Here is a 20436-nt window from a genome sequence, read left to right as displayed (position 1 = left end):
TATTTTTAGACCTAGGAAAATTAAATGTTTTTCTGACTATGTTTGCTGTGAATGTTTTTCACGTAACCAGGATTAAAATATACGTAACGTAGCATCTCAATAGTGAATAATGACCATTTCTCATGGTTTTGTTTTACCATTAACTGCTAATCAAAGTATGCTTTACTAAAGTACTAAGAACTTCTTGTCATACATTATCAAATTTCCAAAATCTGATCTGCTCCAAAGGGTATAAATGTTTTATGGACCATCCACAAAACCATGAGAATAGGTTAAAATGTCATTTAGCCACGTGTGAAAGAAACGTGACCAGGCTGGGGTGTTTTGGATGTGTTTGTGCCCGAGCCGTGGACTATAGCCGGCTGTGCTGTAACGGGCGTCTGCGGCTGGGCAGGACGGTGGCAGTGCAAATCGCTGGCACGGCCTTCATCTTTAGACCAACATGGGATTGGACACAAAACTTTCTTCAAAGGCTACTTTAGTATAGTTAGCTTCGACGTCATTCTGGTCAGCTGGTTCGTACGGTGGAAGGGTCTCATCGGTCGTGTCGTCCTTTTCGGGAGGGTGTCCTGAGCCGTCCCAGACAGTAGGGGTTCCGCCGTTAGCGGGAGGGCCGGTGTTGTCATCATCTAGATACTGAAGCATGCACAAATGAAAGCAGAATTTAAGGTAAATTAAAATTAAATTCAAAGACCCGTAAGTGTAGTTTTAAATAAAACATTTCATTTTTAAGTATGACTTACACATAAATATGTGAGCATACTATCTGTGTATTACTGTATGTTCAAAATAAAGAAATTGAGTACATAATATAAAACAATAATATTAATAAAAAGAATCTTAATATAATAGGTCATTTATAAAAATATAATACAAACATTGTTTCATATTATCAATAAGTAAAACATCAGCATACGACTTAAGTAATACCCGTTCAAAGAAAGTTTCAGAAAATGTACACTTTTTCATTTTGCACCCCACTGGTATTTTTTGGAATTGTTTGCATTTTTACTTCTTTGTTTTGTTTTATATATATATATATTTTTAATGCATGTTAGACTGGGTTTATATATTATTTCCTTATATTATTTACAGAACTTATTTGGTACTTTTCAAAAACAACGAACACGCCAAACAACCAAAGAAACGGAAATAAGAAAATAATGCGTACATCTGTTTTTAGGTGATATAATCGATCAAAATGACATCAAATATAAAATATAAAAATACATTTTTGCTGTATGTAAAATACATTGCATATACCACAAGACTTTTCCCCTCATCACAGACGCTAACGCACTAAACCGACGAAAGCTAAAGCTTAGAAAAACACTACACCAAGCTCGCGAAATAAAAAAGAGCGATCAGAAACAGAAGCAACATTTGACAGTATATGCAGTGTATTTTAAAATACTGAAAGCAAATTCTTATTTTTAGACCTAGGAAAATTAAATGTTTTTCTGACTATGTTTGCTGTGAATGTTTTTCACGTAACCAGGATTAAAATATACGTAACGTAGCATCTCAATAGTGAATAATGACCATTTCTCATGGTTTTGTTTTACCATTAACTGCTAATCAAAGTATGCTTTACTAAAGTACTAAGAACTTCTTGTCATACATTATCAAATTTCCAAAATCTGATCTGCTCCAAAGGGTATAAATGTTTTATGGACCATCCACAAAACCATGAGAATAGGTTAAAATGTCATTTAGCCACGTGTGAAAGAAACGTGACCAGGCTGGGGTGTTTTGGATGTGTTTGTGCCCGAGCCGTGGACTATAGCCGGCTGTGCTGTAACGGGCGTCTGCGGCTGGGCAGGACGGTGGCAGTGCAAATCGCTGGCACGGCCTTCATCTTTAGACCAACATGGGATTGGACACAAAACTTTCTTCAAAGGCTACTTTAGTATAGTTAGCTTCGACGTCATTCTGGTCAGCTGGTTCGTACGGTGGAAGGGTCTCATCGGTCGTGTCGTCCTTTTCGGGAGGGTGTCCTGAGCCGTCCCAGACAGTAGGGGTTCCGCCGTTAGCGGGAGGGCCGGTGTTGTCATCATCTAGATACTGAAGCATGCACAAATGAAAGCAGAATTTAAGGTAAATTAAAATTAAATTCAAAGACCCGTAAGTGTAGTTTTAAATAAAACATTTCATTTTTAAGTATGACTTACACATAAATATGTGAGCATACTATCTGTGTATTACTGTATGTTCAAAATAAAGAAATTGAGTACATAATATAAAACAATAATATTAATAAAAAGAATCTTAATATAATAGGTCATTTATAAAAATATAATACAAACATTGTTTTATATATATATATATATATATGTGTGTGTGTGTGTGTGTGTGTATAATAAAACATTTTAGTAATACTAACAATTACATAATTCACATTTATTAATTATAATAATATTAAAATATAATATACATAATTCTATTTCCATATAATCGTGATAAATAAATGTTTGTATATGTAATATAAAACATAATATATTAAAAATCGTATTAAAATAAGAACATTTAATATTAAAATGTATACAATTTAGATTTATAAATAAATCTAACATTTTAATATTTAACATTAAATGTATTACACAATACAGAATATATTTTTTATAAAGTTATAACATTAAACATGATTCATATTTATAAATGTTGCATTAGTTCAAATCTGTAAAGTGTAAACTATAATACATAATTCATATTTATAAATAAATATACTAAAATATATTTTAATAATATTAAACATTGCATTTTTAAATAAATATATATTTGTAATAATAATAAAATATATTAAGCTTGATATTTATAAATGTTCCATTACTACAAATCTGTAAAGAATAATACATAATTAATATTTAAAAATATAACAACATATATTTAATAATACACATACTTCATGTAATACATACATTTGAACAATAAATAAATGTAATAACAAATATATTTCAATAATTGAAATATAATATTAAACATGTTTCATATTTATAAACAATGTTGCATTAGTTCAAATCTGTAAAGTGTTATTTAAATGCATAATCCTTAGAAAATAACATGTAATGAATTAAAGAATAAAGAAATAATGAATCAAATTCCTAGCAAAATTATTTCAGACAGCTCCTCTGATCATAGCAGCAGTTTTGTCACGACACACGTCCGGTTCAGACAAATGTAACAAGCTGCACATACACACATTCACAATTCATTACAATCACTGAGGTGCTACTAATGCCACTTTAATAGTACCTCAGTCGGTCATTAAGCATCAGTATAATAGCTGGAGTACACAAGCGCACATTCTTATTTATTAGAGTTAATTGATACTGAATGAAGAATCGGCAGATAAAACGGTTTGATAGAACACTCCACCTCCTGACTCACAGTGAGCAGAAATTTAATTTAAAAGTGCTAATATAGTGTGGTGGTTATCTCGTGTGTGTGTGTGTGTGTGTGTGTGTCGCTGTCTGAAAGATGAAGCAAAAGTTGGTTTCTAATTATGTGAGGCGAATGTTCTTTTTTTTATTTCTCAGTTATGAGGTGAAGCCAGTTTCAGCCCCGGTCATTTAACCTTTTTATAGAGGTTGGACACAGAAAGGACACTAAGAAAAATAAAACCCTTTTTAGTGATGTTCTTACAAAGAATGTAATATCAATTTCACAGATCTAATAAAAGTTATTACAGCACATTTCCCAGCCTTTAGCTTGGCTACCAGGGATGTACGCCATTCAGAATGAAAATGATTTGCCTGTAAAATTACTTTATGTAAATTGTAAGGGAATTTTTCATTTAATTTAGAATTTTTTAATAATACATTTCATTTTTCAGTATGAATTATCCATAAATATGTGATCAGACTATATAGGATAGGATTTTATATAAGATTTCTAATAAATAAATAAATAACATTTACATTTATGCATTTAGCAGATGCTTTTATCCAAAGCGACTTACAGTGCATTCAGGCTATACATAATTTTTTTTTTACCAGTATGTATAAATAAATTGTAATAAATCAATATTAATATGACACTATTAAAATAAAAACAAAACTGTTTAAATGTTTTATAATTATACATTTTTTTAAAATATATGTATAATATTATACTTAATTCATATTTATAAATAAAACTATGATACAACATTATAGTAATATTAAACATTACTCAATTCTTATAAATATAATACAATTATTTAATGAAATTAAAAATATACACAATTTGTATTTATAAATATATAAACAATACAACATAATAACATTAAATGTAAATAATATGAATACTTTATTAAGTAAATAAATTTAACAATATTAAAACATAATATTATACATTATTCATTTGATAAATAATATGGAGACTTTCTTGTGTGGACCATGTAAGAAAATCACTATTTCCAGCAGAGTTTAGAAATATATGTCTGTATATATGTCTGTACAAATATATTACTGATATGATTATATATCAGGGAAACAAAAAGCATGATTAATGAAATTAATGATGCACACAATTATTCCTTTGTTGTGCCTGTGTGTAATTTTATTAAAACTAAATAAAATCACTAAATTATTCTTCCTGTCATTCCAGCTCAACTTCCCATTGGGGTGTGGCCAACTCAATTTAAATTCACAAATTAAATGGAGCCAATTCTTAAATGCTGAATAATGCCTGCCGCTGCAGGCTAAACCACCTAAAACAATAAACGCAGGCACTTATTGAAAGCCCAAACCGAGTCCCCTGGGGATTTGATCACAAAGGTATGTGTCTGAGTCTGGCCTTCATACACAGACCCGCTTTAGTAATTGGCTTTACGGTTATCATAGTTGATGAAATAACCAGCTCATCATATTAATCCACATAAAAGACCCTTTGGCAATGTTAGCACATGCCACACATCACTATGAGTCACTAGCTTTCGCCGTTAACATATGCATATAACCCGCCTGCTGCAAGACGGGGTCTTTAGTACCCATTGTGAGGTAAGTACACTGCTATATATACTGTGTGTGTGTATATATCACAGAATGTTCTGAAAATGTAACTTAAATTGTCTTTTGAAGTGGTAATTCAGGATGGTGGAAGTCATGGAGCCGGATTCAGGAACAAGATTCACAGCTCTTCAAAGTAATGATGTTTACTCAGCATTGCACATCAAAGTTTGGGAAGGGGGTTCTTACCGTAACGGGCTCTGCAGAGTTGGTTTCGTAGTAGTTTGTCTCATAGTTGCTGAGCGGCTGGGTTTCTGTGATGCTTGTGGTCTTGTCCTGTGGTTTATTCAGCTGTACAGACACAAACACATGAGATGATGACACTTTAGGAGCTGGTTGTGGTGAAGGGATTTTTTTGTCATTATTTACTCATCCTCATTCCCATTTTTTTTCTTCTGCAGAGCACAAAAGAAGGTATTTTGATGAACGATGGGGAAAAAAAAAATAACATCGGACATTCATTGTTTGGGCAAAAAAAAATCGAAAATATCTTGTGTGTTCCACAGATGAAATAAAGTCATACAGGTTTGACGGAACGTGCAGGTTGAGTAAACGACAGAAATTTCATATTTCAAGTGCTTGAAATTTCAAAAGTTAAACATTTTAAACTAAACTAAGTCTCTTCTGCTCACCAAGGCTGCATTTATTTGACTAAAAATACAGCAAAAAGAACAATATTGTGAAATATTATAGTATTTTTAAATAAATGTTTTCTATTTGAATGTATTATAAAATATAATTTACTTCTGTGATGCAAAGCTGAGTTTTCAGCATCATTACGCCAGTCTTCAGTGTCACATGATCTTTCAGAAATCATTCTAATATGCTGATTTGCTGCTCAAGAAACATTTCTTATTATTATTATTATTATCAATGACGAAAATAGTTGTGCAGTTTAATATTTGTATAAATCAGGATTTTTGATGAATAGAATGTTCAAAAGAGTAATTATTGGAAATAGAAATCTTTTGTAACATTACAAATGTCTTAACTCTCATTTTTAATCAATTTAATGTGTCCTTGCTGAATAAAAGCATTAATGTCTTTAAATAAAATCGTATTGAGCCCAGTCTTTTGAACGGTCGCGTACGACCATCTTCAGGAAAGGCTAAAAAGGCTAATCAAAAAGTGTTTAACTGGTAAAAGGCAGTATTTAGAGTGAAATAACCGAAGATTTTTTTTTTACTGCAGCTGATATTTTCAGCAAACATGAAGAGAGATCTCATAATCACATATTTTAGGGGTGCTGACAGCTGAATTAATCACATATTTTTAGGGCAGCCGAAATGAAAGATGCCTGTGATGTACATGTTCATTTGCCTGCGCACACACACACACGTATGCACACACAAATTTAGCTCCACCCACACGTTCTACATTAAGCTTCAATCAATACACATTACCCCCCCCCTCCCATGTTAACCCCTTCTTTCTCGACTGTGGCCCGAGGGCAGCATTAGGAATTCTCATTATTTTCACTTAGCTTGAACTTTACAATACAAATTTGTTTTTATGCAGTCCAGCACCAACCGAGTGAACGGATAATAATCATTAACCAGAGAAAAATGCAGTTATCCTATTTTGAACCATTCATATTTCCTCCCCAGTCCAGTACTAAGCTTGTGCTTCAAAGGTTTAAATTTAAAGATCTATTTTATGGTGGTTTATGCATATGTCTTTACACCAGCTGTGTTTTAATTGCGGTGATAGCCTGGAGAATTGTAAGTAATCTCAACATTGTATAATGAAGAAAGCTCAATACGTCGGAGTTGAAAGAGAATGTCAGATGTGAGCGTTGAGAGGTGACTGATGGAGAAAAAAGTCTGCTTACTATTTCTGTCGAGCTGCCAGACTTCATCGGAGGAGGCGGCTTGTGTTTGGGAGGGCCTCTGGAAAGGAGATAGAACGAGATGTTCAGCTATAACAGTGGTGCGCATGCATGCTATACCGTGAACGCACCAATTAAGATGCATTGAGAATGAAAGGGACAAAAATAGCTTGGATGTTCTAGCCAGGAGAGAAAGAGAGAGCATAAAATGGATGTTTGAAATGAATGTGTGATTGTGTTTGTGGGTGTGCGTTCACACTCACTCTCCGTTCTCCATGCTCTGGCGGCGTTTGTGGTACATGGCCACACCAGCGCCGATCAAACACAGGATGATTATGGCGGCAATGATGCCCCCGATAACTGGCCCTGCGCTCCTGGCTTGTGCTGGTAAAGGTTTATCTGAAACAAGCAAGAGACACATGAAATCCTCTATGTGAGTTTTCTGTTCTCTGAAAGTACAAACCACTTACAGTATCTCACAGAAGTGAGTACACCCCTCACATTTTTGTAAATATTTTATTATATCTTTTTTATGTGACAACACTGAAGAAATAACACTTTGCTACAATGTAAAGTAGTGAGTGTACAGCTTGTATAACAGTGTAAATTTGCTGTCCCCTCAAAATAACTCAACACACAGCCATTAATGTCTAAACCGCTGGCCACAAAAGTGAGTACACCCCTAAGTGAAAATGTCCAAATTGGGCCCAATTAGCCATTTTCGCTCCCCGGTGTCATGTGACTCATTAGTGTTACAAGGTCTCAGGTGTGAATGGGGACCAGGTGTGTTAAATTTGGTGTTATTGCTCTCACTCTCTCATACTGGTCACTGGAAGTTCAACATGGCACCTCATGAACTCTCTGAGGATCTGAAAAAAATATATGTTTTGATTTTAAATGTAGCCAGAAACGTAATCAGAAAGTAGCAACAGAAATTGTCAAGGAGTATTAACCCAACTCCAACCACTGAATCTATTGAGAGCCATAGAAGTATAAAGGACATACACACATATACACTTATAATAAGTGCAATTGCACCAAGCACATCACATTCTATTACTCATTCATACAGGCTTCCTTTTGAATGAATAATTCCTGCCCACTAAAAGCTGCACGGATATATTTGCTTTCCCCAACAGGCCTATCTATGTAAACGATTTAGAAAAATGTCCGTCGATTCACACTTTACTCTAAAAAAAGAGGACTCCAGTGGCAACCTGTGAAGCTCTGGTGAACTCCATGCCCAAGAGGGTTAAGGCCGTGCTGGAAAATAATGGTGGCCACACAAAATATTGACACTTTGGGCCCAATTTGGACATTTTCACTTAGGGGTGTACTCACTTTTGTGGCCAGCGGTTTAGACATTAATGGCTGTGTGTTGAGTTATTTTGAGGGGACAGCAAATTTACACTGTTATACAAGCTGTACACTCACTACTTTACATTGTAGAAAAAAGTGTAATTTCTTCAGTATTGTCACATGAAAATATATAATAAAATATTTACAAAAATGTGAGGGGTGTACTCACTTCTGTGAGATACTGTATGTGACCAGATAAATGAAAATGAAGACTTGTTCTAAGTTGTATTTACCACCAATGTTTATTTAGTCAATCTATCTATCTATCTGAATTCTGAGGAGAATCAGATATGAGTGTTCATATCAGGGCTGTGTGCCATTCAGAACTGAATTGAGGACTGAATTCAGGAAATGAATTTGAATTATGGTAACAAATTCAATTAAAAATTCAAATTTCAATGCTAGGAAGCAGAATTAAAATAAACTGATTTTTTTTTTACCCTAGAAAAACAACGTTTGTCAAGACAAACTATGAATATTAGCTTGACAGACAGACAAAGATAGATAGATCGATAGATCGATAGATAGATAGATAGAACTTAGACAGATAGAATGATTGATGCCATCAGATGCCACATACATACATTTGTATTTAGTTTGCATTTAATTAACTTTTGTGGAAGGGTGTAAGAACACCTCACTTTCAAGAATGCATTACTTGTGTTAAATTATCATTCCTGTCATTTCAATTCAACTTCCTGTGGAATGTGGCCAATTTAATTAAAATTCCAACTGATGAGTTGAAATTCTGAATTTTCCACATCCCTGGTCTAGATGTTGCTCAGATGACCACAAACCAGATACAAGCTGCACTACATTTAAAACCACATTTGAAAGTGGCCCAAATTGGCTGTGGAAAGAGATAATCTGTATTTCTTTTCTGTTCCGACACCATTGTGATGTCCACCATTAGTGCTCCGGACCAGTAAACCCCTTTGAAAACTAATAAACCATGACTCCTTATCTTTCCCTTTGCAGTTAGACATTTATAGCTGGAGTGATAAGGTTCTTTGTAGTGCGGCTCAGTTTGATGAGGTATTCACAGGCAAAGCTTGCTAAGACTTGCTGCTGGGGTGGGTATGCTAAAATTAGTAAGTCCCACTGCTCTCAGAGCAACTGATGAGATAGAAGGGGAGAGAGAGAGAGAGAGAGAGAGAGAGAGAGATGAGTGAGGTGGAGAGAGATAGACGAGTGGGACTGCCTTCACCAAACCTTTTTATTGAAACTTTGTCCATTGTCGTGCCAATAAAACGCTCTTGAAATGAGAGGTATGATGATTGGGAGTGATAAGAAAGGACAGGAAGATTGAGTGTGTTTGGATGGAAATGACAGTGCAGTGCCATTTTGTACATTCCTGATACATGTTTGATCTGCAAAGTCACAATGGTGATCTTTCTGTGAATTTCAGCCTATTTCGGAGGGATCAGATTAACTCTGTTTCCAGTGCTTGTAAAGAAACAGATGTGCTCATCGCATGCATGCACGCACAACGTAATCACACATGCATTTGTAATATAAAACAGATTCTTGATGAAACCGGGCAGTTAGCCACAGTAATGCATGAAAGCTCTCACACAGAGAACTTGAACGGGGGGCGAAAACAATATTGGACACTACTAAAAACACTAGCAGCATTGAGCTAGAGAGATCAGTTGAACAAACGAAAAAAACTATTTGATAAAAGCTGATAGCCACACAGCATGAGACCTTCAGCGATTGTTTTTACCGCGCTGTGTTCAACAAGAGCATTTGTTATCAATGTTCTAGCAAGCAAGAGGGGTTTGCTCAGTGTGTGTGCATATATCAGTAGGGTTTATCGCATAGATCAGGCACTGAAAGCAACATAAACAAATCTAAATAATGTGTCTAAACAAAGAGCTGTTGTATGTTGTGCAATCCTGAAGATATATTGCTATCAGCTGCACACTGTTCCTCGAGTCGTCTGCTCACGTACTATTGTCTCACATGTGTCCTCTATTGGTTGGTTCTTACATTAGTAGTGCATTTACTTGGCCTGGGTAAATTTCTGCCAAAGCTGCTTATTTTGGGTCGTAGCTCATGCTGTGTGGCTTGTTTGTTTGTTGAGTAGGGTTTCTCAACAAATGACTTGCAATTAAATGAGAAACATTGAGGACAGGAAGAGAAAATGAAAATCCTTGCAATTCTATTAGAATGAAGACTCCAGGAAGACAAGACAACAACAAAAACCAAATAATGACCGAAAAAAGTGCAAGCAGCAAATTTCTGGTGGAACTGCTAATAATCACTGCTGCTGTGATTATTTTGTTGCAGTAAAGTCTCTAAACAAACAACTTGCAATTTAATGTGAAATATTTACATCCATATTGCAATTTTATGTTTTTGCTGTTCTGCTTTTTTTTTTGTCAGAGTCTCTCAACAAATAACATAGAGCATTTAACTAATGCTGAACATGAAGGAATTTCAGAAATCCCTGAGCATATCTTGTTAAACTAAATAATAAATAAATAAATGAATTCAATGATAGAGAGAACAATAAACAGATAGAATGATAGGTAGAATGATAGACAGATAGACAGACAGACAGATAGATAGATAGATAGATAGATAGATAGATAGATAGATGGATAGATCGATTTGTATCACGGTTTTAGAGTTGCAGTTTCGGTACGGTTCGGTATGTGCTATGTTTTGGGAAAAAACTATATTGTCAAATAAAAATAAAGAAAATAAGAACAAATAATCTAACTACAAGCAACAGCACAAATAAATGCAATAGAGCAAAGATACAAATAAAATAAACAGTGCTTTTCAGGTTTTTTTGGTAGGTCTAACAGTTTTTAGGTACAGAAATTGAATAAAGTAATCAAATGTAAAACTACATTGCATATTTGACTGTATAAATTAAAAATGATTCCTTATTAAAGTTACAAAAGTTATTCAATCAAGAGCATTGAGTGATTTCCGTGTTGTTGCTGTTTAATTAACTTTAAGAAAGTGCTGTCACTTTAAGAGAACGCACTGATACTGTACGTTCAGCCGACTATGTCTGATTTCATTGTCAGATTTAAGTTGAACAGCAGTCCTAGTGCATACCGAACCGTGTGTGGAGAACCGTACGGTTCGATTTTTTAACCGTTGCACTCCTAATACATAGATAATAGACAAATAGCATAATAGAACGATAGATAGATGAGTGTTGAGTGCCAGGGAAGATGTTTAAAATTGCTGATTTTGAGTCGTATTTCCAGCTGCTGTATTTACTTTGTCTCTAAAAAGCGTCTTGTGAGGGTGCGGGAGGAGCTTCAGAAATCCTTGCCAGAATAATCCCTATTACAATTTAATAAGAATGAGGACTCTAGGAAAAAAGCAGACTGCCACCAGCAAATTACTGCTGAAAGCGCCGCTCCTGCTGATGCGCTTGCGTCTCTTTGAGAGGAACTTCTTAAAAGTCACTGAGTGCATCATCCATATCGCAATTTTATTTCAGCGAAGTCTGCGGAAAACAAACTAGACCGTGACCTGCAATAAACCACAATTGTGAATCCATTATTATAAAAAGAAGGAATGTCAGCGAGGGAGATGATGAATAAAGCGAGACGATGGAATGACAAAGAGAAAGACGACAGGCAGATTTGTACATTTTTTACAAGTCTGTCGATTTCCAGGAACGTAATGAAACGTACAGGATGAGAACGAACAACAACTCCACTTTGCACTGCATCACTGGAACACGCAATCAACTAAACTGCCATTTCTCTTCCTACTTTTCTCTTAATATCTCAAAAACGGTCAACACTTTTCTGTTTCTGCTTTACAGGCTTTTTCCCTGCGATGTCACCCAAGGCCAGCGACCCTTGCTTGTGTAGGAGGAAATGAAAACACACACACAAGTGTAAGAGGTGGGTGGACATTTTGGAGGGACTGACCAAAGACTCATTGTTGAAATAATAATAATCAGCAGCAGCTTGACTTCTGATTCATCCCATTATCACCCATATTCTTTCAGCATTCCACCACTATACTTAGCCACCAGACTTAGAAAGAGAGAGAATTAGAGAGACACACACACACACACACACACACAGAGAGAGAGAGAGAAAGAGACGCCGTGTTATTGCTAACCCGTTCCTATTTTGGTGACCTGCTAGATTTCTGCCTTTGCCTCACCTTCTCTTTACACCAATCCAATTTTCTCTTTACACCAATCCAATTTGCATACTCATCTGCGATTTGTTCCCGCTCTTAGAGATAATGTTTGGACTGGATTTGCTTAACAACTATTACAAACTGCTGTTTATAAGCAAATAGTGAAACAAAATAAATTACTGTTCAAAAGTTTTGGTTTTAAATATTTTTGAAAGAAGTCTGTTCACCAAGGCTTGCATTTATTTGATCAAAAATACGGTAAAAACTTAAACACTTTACAATAAGTTGTCATTAATGCATACACGAACATTAACTAAGGATGCACAGTACATTTGATTTCTTAAAATACAACTGCTTATGTTAGTATGTCAGTATTACAGATACAACTTTTGATTTTAATAACATGTTAGTATGCTGAAATTAAAATTATGATTGATATATGCTTTAGAATTTTTCTCACTGTTAACTAATATTAACAAATGGAACATTATTGTAAAGTGTTACAGGTACTATAAAAACAGTAATATTGTGGAATATTATTGTATATAATATAGCAGGGTTATTTTAGTATACCTAATATATATATAGATTTGACTAATATTTAGAATAGATTTTTTATTTAATATTTTGTTTTCATTTCAAAGTTTCAGTATGTTTTTGTTGTCATTTTTATTCATTTTCTTAAATGTCTATACAGTTGTTATTAATTATTTCAGTTTAGTTTTAGTACGACGTGAAATGAAAATGAGAAATGTTGCCTTGACAAACAGCTGAAATAAAATAAGTTTGTGGTAACACTTTATTTTAAAGGGGTCATATGACGTTGCTAAAAAAGAACATTATTTTATGTATTTGGTGTAATGAAATGTGTTTATGCGGTTTAAGGTAAAAAAAACACATTATTTTCCACATACTGTACATTATTGTTTCTCCTCTATGCCCCGCCTTTCTGAAACGCGTCGATTTTTACAAAGCTCATCGGTCTGAAAAGTGAGGTGTATGCTGATTGGCCAGCTATCCAGTGCGTTGTGATTGGCTGAAAACCTCAAGCGTGTGACGGAAATGTTACGCCCCTTACCATACTGTGATGCCCTGTCCGGCCGGAGCGACGAGACAAAAACATTAAAACCCATTATAAACGAGGCATTTGTTGCATCCAGTGGGGACATAATTACGGATTATAATGACTTATACTGTCTTTTTACGCGTTATGTAGCATTTCGCGCCGCGTAAACATAAAAACATGTCTGCATTTGTGATCGGAGAAATAAGCGCTACTCTACACTGCTCAAAATTCGCATTTGAATCATCAGTGGCAAATTCTTTAAATATGAAAACGTACTTACAGGCTGTGAATCAGAAGCACCAGACTGTCCTTGCAAAGTTGGTATTGCCCCACTTTATAGAAACAACCTTTGTGCACAGACGCATTGTAGTCTAATCTACCAGGATCAGGAAACAGTCCTCCGTAAAATGCACTGCTCACATCTGAATATTTGGGTTGAAGTGTTCTGGAACAGTGTTGTAAATACAACTTAACCACTGATTTCTAGTTGTGTCCTCTTTTAGAAGACACAACTAGAAATCAGTGTTCTGGAACAGTGTTGTAAATACAACTTAACCACTGATTTCTAGTTGTGTCCTCTTTTAGAAGACACAACTAGAAATCAGTGTTCTGGAACAGTGTTGTAAATACAACTTAACCACTGATTTCTAGTTGTGTCCTCTTTTAGAAGACACAACTAGAAATCAGTGTTCTGGAACAGTGTTGTAAATACAACTTAACCACTGATTTCTAGTTGTGTCCTCTTTTAGAAGACCAAACAAAGTAGTTTTGCTTTCGCAACAAAACACAGCGTCTCCACGACATGGCGGCGACGGCAACAATACTACAGCGAGAATAAAAGTTACACCTCCTTTCTTTGCGTGAACATTTGGGCGGTGTTATGCAAATCTTCCCACACAGTGACGTAGACATGTGGGGGCGTGTTAGAACGAGGCGTTTTAGGAGGGCGTGGACGAGTCTTAACTTTTAAATAGAATTTCTCTTTGGGTTTGAGATTTCAGTCTTTGCAACTTCAGGGATCTTATCTATGCACAAACAGCTTGTAACACTCCAAAGAGAAAGGACAACTTGAAATCGCATCATATGACCAATTAAGGACCAATTCTCACTATTAACTAGTTGCTTATTAGCATGCATATTACTAGCATATTGATTGTTTATTAGTACTTATAAAGCACATATAAATGCCTTATTCTGCATGACCATATTTTAGATCCCTTAATCCGAGCCCATACCTAAACTTAACAACTTACTAACCTTAATACCTTACTAAATATTAATGAACTAAATTAGGAGTTTGTTAGGGAGAAGTCTTAGTTAATGTGTTCCCTATTCTAAGGTGTTACCAAGTTTGTTTTTTTCATTATATTTTATTTCAAGTAATATTTTTTAATGGTTTTAGTAGTTTTACATACATATATACATATTTATAAATATGATTCTTCGATGAATAGAAAGTTCAAAGAACAGCAATATTTGTAACATTATAAATGTCTTTCCTGTCACTTTTGATCAATTTAATACATCCTTGCTGAATACCAGTATTAATTTCACTCAAAAAAAATCTCACTGACCCTAAACTTTTGACTAGTAGTGTAAATGGCTAAAAAAAATCTTGATTTCCATTCGAACCTCTACATAAAATGACATACATCCTTTGTTAAAAATGACTAATTTTGTTTGGAAACCTAATCCATGTCTCAAACATTTTCTTTCCTTCACCCTCTGACAGCAAGTCGAGTAGCAGTCTCTTCTGAGGAGCTGCAAAAAGCGTTTGTTCAATTCGCTCCATATTTGATCCATCTGCCAGCCCTACTCAACGGATTAAAGGCACGTCTATCATGTGGCATCTCTGCAAAACTACCTCCGTCAGGCTTCCTCTTCCTCACACTCATAAGTGCATTTCTCTTCAAATAAAACAGTAGGATTGATTCTTTTCCCATAATGGCCTGGGTGAAGTGAATCAAATGAATGCTGGAGGAGGAACCCTAGTTTTTCAGGGACATGAGAGAACAATTCCAAGCTCAAGTCAGTTTGATACAGGCCAATCTCTCTAAATTGCTGTCATTGAGTTGCCTTAATGAAAAGCATGTAGTATAAGAGTGTATTCAAACGAAGCTCGTTCAGAACCCATCGCAGCTTTGTCTCACAAGGTCAGAGCTGCTCAAGGATTTCGGAAGATCAGAACTCTATACTGTAGACTTCTTTTGTTCTGCTTAGATGTCCTTGTGTAAGTCAGGGATTTTCAGGTGAGCTCCTAATATCTGGCACGCCACTAACATTGGGTAGAAAGAATTTATCACATTTAAATGATAATTTTCTGGTTTTGGCTTTAATACAACAAATTAAGGCACATTTCATTTCAGAAACAGCATGTTGTTTAATATCACACTGACTATTTCACACTCAATATAAATACACTAGTTTCAAAGTAAAAAACACAAAAATCAATTAAATACTACAAGTGAATTTGGTCATAATGTAGGCTATTCATTTTGAGTGGATGTTAATGTGGATATTCATTTTGAGACTTCCTAAAGATTACATTCAAGCTTCTGGTGTTCTACGGTCAAATTTCTTATTTTTTTATTTTATACGTTATAGGAATGTTACGAAACTTGGTAAAGGTTTTGGCACTTGCTACATGAATACCAAAATTTTTTTACATAATGTAGGCTATTCATTTTGAGTGGATGTTAATGTGGATATTCATTTTGAGACTTCCTAAAGATTACATTCAAGCTTCTGGTGTTCTACGGTCAAATTTCTTATTTTTTTTATTTTATACGTTATAGGAATGTTACGAAACTTGGTAAAGGTTTTGGCACTTGCTACATGAATACCAAAATTTTTTTTAAAAAGAATAATAATAAATAAATAAAAAAATCATGGAAATTATTCGAAAGGGTTAAATGGTGCAGAAAAAAACACCTCACAACTCAAATTTGGAACACAACTTTATATTTATGGCTTCGATTTTCTCAGTTTTAGAGTATTGGAAAATATGTATTTCATAAAATTTCAATTTGAAGATAGTATTATTCTGCAATATTCATAACAATAAATTTCTATGGCATATTTTAATTTCACTTTTTAAAAAAAAAAAAATCTTTCTCCTTGTGTATGTCTTTATACATTCAAATATATAGCCATCTTTGCTTTCCTTCCAAGGAGATAATCATTTTTGTGCATATTTGGCATCTAAAAGTAAAACCCTCAGGTGTTTTCCCAGTGACTTGAATGGTTATATTCATTTTGAGTGGATGTTAATGTGGATATTCATTTTGAGACTTCCTAAAGATTACATTCAAGCTTCTGGTGTTCTACGGTCAAATTTCTTATTTTTTTTATTTTATACGTTATAGGAATGTTACGAAACTTGGTAAAGGTTTTGGCACTTGCTACATGAATACCAAAATTTTTTTAAAAAAGAATAATAATAAATAAATAAAAAAATCATGGAAATTATTCGAAAGGGTTAAATGGTGCAGAAAAAAACACCTCACAACTCAAATTTGGAACACAACTTTATATTTATGGCTTCGATTTTCTCAGTTTTAGAGTATTGGAAAATATGTATTTCATAAAATTTCAATTTGAAGATAGTATTATTCTGCAATATTCATAACAATAAATTTCTATGGCATATTTTAATTTCACTTTTTAAAAAAAAAAAATCTTTCTCCTTGTGTATGTCTTTATACATTCAAATATATAGCCATCTTTGCTTTCCTTCCAAGGAGATAATCATTTTTGTGCATATTTGGCATCTAAAAGTAAAACCCTCAGGTGTTTTCACAGTGACTTGAATGGTTCATTTTAAAGAGTTTTCAGACTGATTTAACATAATATTGTATCTGGCTGTGTCTGTGTGTATGTTTGCAGCAGTGGGACTCGCTAGATGGTGTCTTACCTCCCTGATGGAGTGGTTACCTGGATACTGCATGCATAAATAATTGAGCCTGAGACAAGCAAGTAAGTGTGTGTGTGTGTGTGTGTGTGTGTGTGTATTTGGCTGCCCAGGCTCATGTGGAGTTGCAAAACACCTGCGTGGCTGGCAGCAAAACAGTCTTTTTTTATGTGAATTAATAAAACAAACCATCCTTGACTTTCGCTTAGGTTCTCCTCTCGTATCTGATGGGCTCTCTGTAGGAGAAGCCAGTGCTGCTTCATGGCATTATTTAAGCAATTTTGGCTTGGTAGACGATAAAGAATACAAAAATCCATAAACTTACAGATGGAGGCAGCAGAGCCATTTCTAGGGACTAGTGCTGTCGTGATTTTCATTTCAGTATAGCCAATATAAATACCAATAACAGTAACATTTCATTAAATAATATACTCATAGTTCTCAGAGTAGGATTTGAATTAAAAAGTCTTAATCATGACAATTCAGGTAAAAAAAACCTTTACAAAAAAATTACATTTTAAGCCTTTATAAGGATGTTTTTTTAATTTGTATCCTATTCTGGGTGCCTTATAGACAATAAGTGAGTATCCCTTATTCAAAGCAGAAATAATGAATTCATTTTACACCTAATCAGTATTCCTTGCGTTGACGGAACATTTCAAATTAAATACAGCAAAAAGTAATATGCTAACGAACACACTTTTTTATTTAAAAAGAACATTTTAGAACATTTGTTTTTTAGAACATTTTAAAACATTAATATATAAAATGTTATTTTAAATAAAAAAATAATTCACAATATTATGCTTTTTACTCTTATGCAGCCATGATGAGCATATATATATATATATATATATATATATATATATATATATATATATATATATATGTGTGTGTGTGTGTGTGTGTGTGTGTATGTAAGTGTAGCTGGTGACTGAAGCACAGATCTGATTATGCTCTGCTGAGTTAAAAAGATAAAGCAACAGCCACCCTGAGAGCAGAAGACGCATGTTAGCATCACAAGTGTTGAGAAAGCGTCAAAACAAGACGTTCAGTGCCTTGAGGTGTTTTCTCTATTGACAGTATGAGTGTACAGTGCTGTCTGGAGTAAGTGCTGTGTGTGTTTGTCTCCAGACTTTCGCAATCCAAGTAATAAAATGTTGTGTTGCAAAAATGAGTACATCCTCCTGAAAGTTACAAAAAATAAAAAAAAAACTGGTGTAAGGTTAAGGCAAGTATCGTTTAACAGGTAAGTCGTATATTGAACCAAAACTGTTAAAGGCAAGAAATTTCTTGATAATTAAGTGTTATATGGCCCACTGAATCATACTCTGACTTAATACTCAGACTTAACCACTTGAGAGAGAACTGTCAGGAGATTTATTTCTTAGCATAAAAGAGGACAATGGTACAAGAGGAATACCAAATTATTGTTTTAAGTGTGAAAATATAGCCAAAGTAACACAGAAATTCAAAAACAATGGACTTGTGAAAAGGCCCCTGAAATAATCAGGTCTTCACTTTAAGCTTTCATTTAGTGATGAGTGAGTTTTTGCTAGAAAAAGAGCAGGAGAAACACTGTGAAAGTGTCTCAGAGCTGGCAAAATCTATGAAAAGAATGACACTTTATCTCACAGAGTAAGATGCAGCATGCAGAATTGACATGCATGGTTGTTTATCCACATCTGACTTTAGTGTCTTCCAAAACTAGCAAATGGATTGATACTTGACCTTGCATATAAGGGTCAACTGAAACCTGTCCTTCATTAACTCATGTTTGTCTTTTGGATCTTTGCTCTGGCTGTATTTGTACATCAATAACACAGCCGAAGATCCTTTTTCATGTGGTTTTTGTGTCTGTGGCTAAATAGAGATCATTACGGTTGATCCCCCACAATAATGAAATTGTGCTTTAGATGTGTCTTATTTGTTGTTCTACACAACTAGCAACAAGTACAGTGTGCATATTTCACAACTAAAATCCAACAATGCCTTGGGAGAAATAACAGTGCATCCAGCTTTAACTTTCTTCTCATTTGCTTCCAAATCAAACACTCCCACCAGCGTATTGCTTGGACCCTTAGGAGCTGTGCAGCCATATTCGGCTGTTCTTTACATGACAGTTCTTTAATAAATATCAGACGCACTTGGCAAGGCCCCACAGGAACGACACAACAGCAGAGTGCAGGAAGATGAAACGGGCAACACCACTGCGGGCACAAGTGCTTGGAAGAGGATCTGAAGCCCATCCATTCCAAGAATGTTCTCTCCCATATTTCCCAATAATTAGTGTTGCTCCACAGATGTTCTTTTTTTTCTTACGTTTTCATTATGGGAGCACGCAGCGAAATGGGACAAAAAAGTTAAAAAGGGGAAACATCATATGCTTTTCATTTAATCCAGTCATTAAGGAAGACGACAAAGAACAGGGGGATATCATCCACAAGAATTATATTAATAGTGATTTTCATAATGCCATTAATAATTGATTTTGATTTTTGAAAAGATCAAATTAAAAGATTATTAAAAGATTTTACTAAAATTGACTGCCAAATTATCTATCCAGAATTTGGCCAAGCCCAACCAAGAAACATTCTTAAATGGCTTCATGATTACAAAATCTGTCAGGAAATGTTTGAAAAAACTTTAAACACAATTATAACAATGTATTTACACAGACATATTATGCATACCCTTCACGAATTTGTTCATCCAACAATTCTAATTCGGTTATCTTTTATTCCTCCTCACATCATCTAAATTCATTTGTTTCAAGAATGAACATTTGTGTAGGCCTATATTAAAAGAATATAAATGCATTACATAAAGTTTTAAAAAATTATTGATTAATTTTATTTAAATTTAAATTTGATTTAATATACAATTTATTTAAATATAAAAAATGTTATGTAAAATTGAATATATATGTAACATTTAAATAAATTACAATTATAAAAATATCTATTTATTTTATTATAATTTCATTTTAGTCAAGTGATCAAGTGATATTGCTCATATATATATATATGTATATATATATATATATATATATATATATACACACACACACACACACACATACAGTGCACAGCATAAATGAGTACACCCCCTTAACAAATTAACAAATTCAGCAATTACTCTTTGCTTAGAAGACATG

General features: G+C 34.2%; 1 protein-coding gene across 1 annotated transcript in view; it reads right to left on the bottom strand.

Moving 5' to 3' along the window:
* Positions 1 to 1366: 1366 nt before the first annotated feature.
* The window catches only part of LOC107554349 (nectin-2-like), a 172709-nt gene continuing 153639 nt past the window's right edge, over positions 1367 to 20436 (bottom strand). Inside the window, exons 7-10 of the mRNA XM_016236837.1 lie at positions 7080 to 7215; positions 6820 to 6877; positions 5178 to 5279; positions 1367 to 2064 (exon numbers count right to left, since the gene is read on the bottom strand). Of these exons, the coding sequence (XP_016092323.1) occupies positions 1861 to 2064; positions 5178 to 5279; positions 6820 to 6877; positions 7080 to 7215 (500 nt within the window). The 3' untranslated portion in view covers positions 1367 to 1860. The remainder of the gene's footprint in view (positions 2065 to 5177; positions 5280 to 6819; positions 6878 to 7079; positions 7216 to 20436) is intronic.

This window comes from Sinocyclocheilus grahami, unplaced genomic scaffold (assembly GCF_001515645.1).
Source record: "Sinocyclocheilus grahami isolate Dianchi unplaced genomic scaffold, SAMN03320097.WGS_v1.1 scaffold498.1, whole genome shotgun sequence".
Lineage (NCBI taxonomy): Eukaryota > Metazoa > Chordata > Actinopteri > Cypriniformes > Cyprinidae > Sinocyclocheilus > Sinocyclocheilus grahami.
Note: the sequence above shows the minus strand (reverse complement) of the source record. Positions and strands in the feature narration are given on the sequence as shown.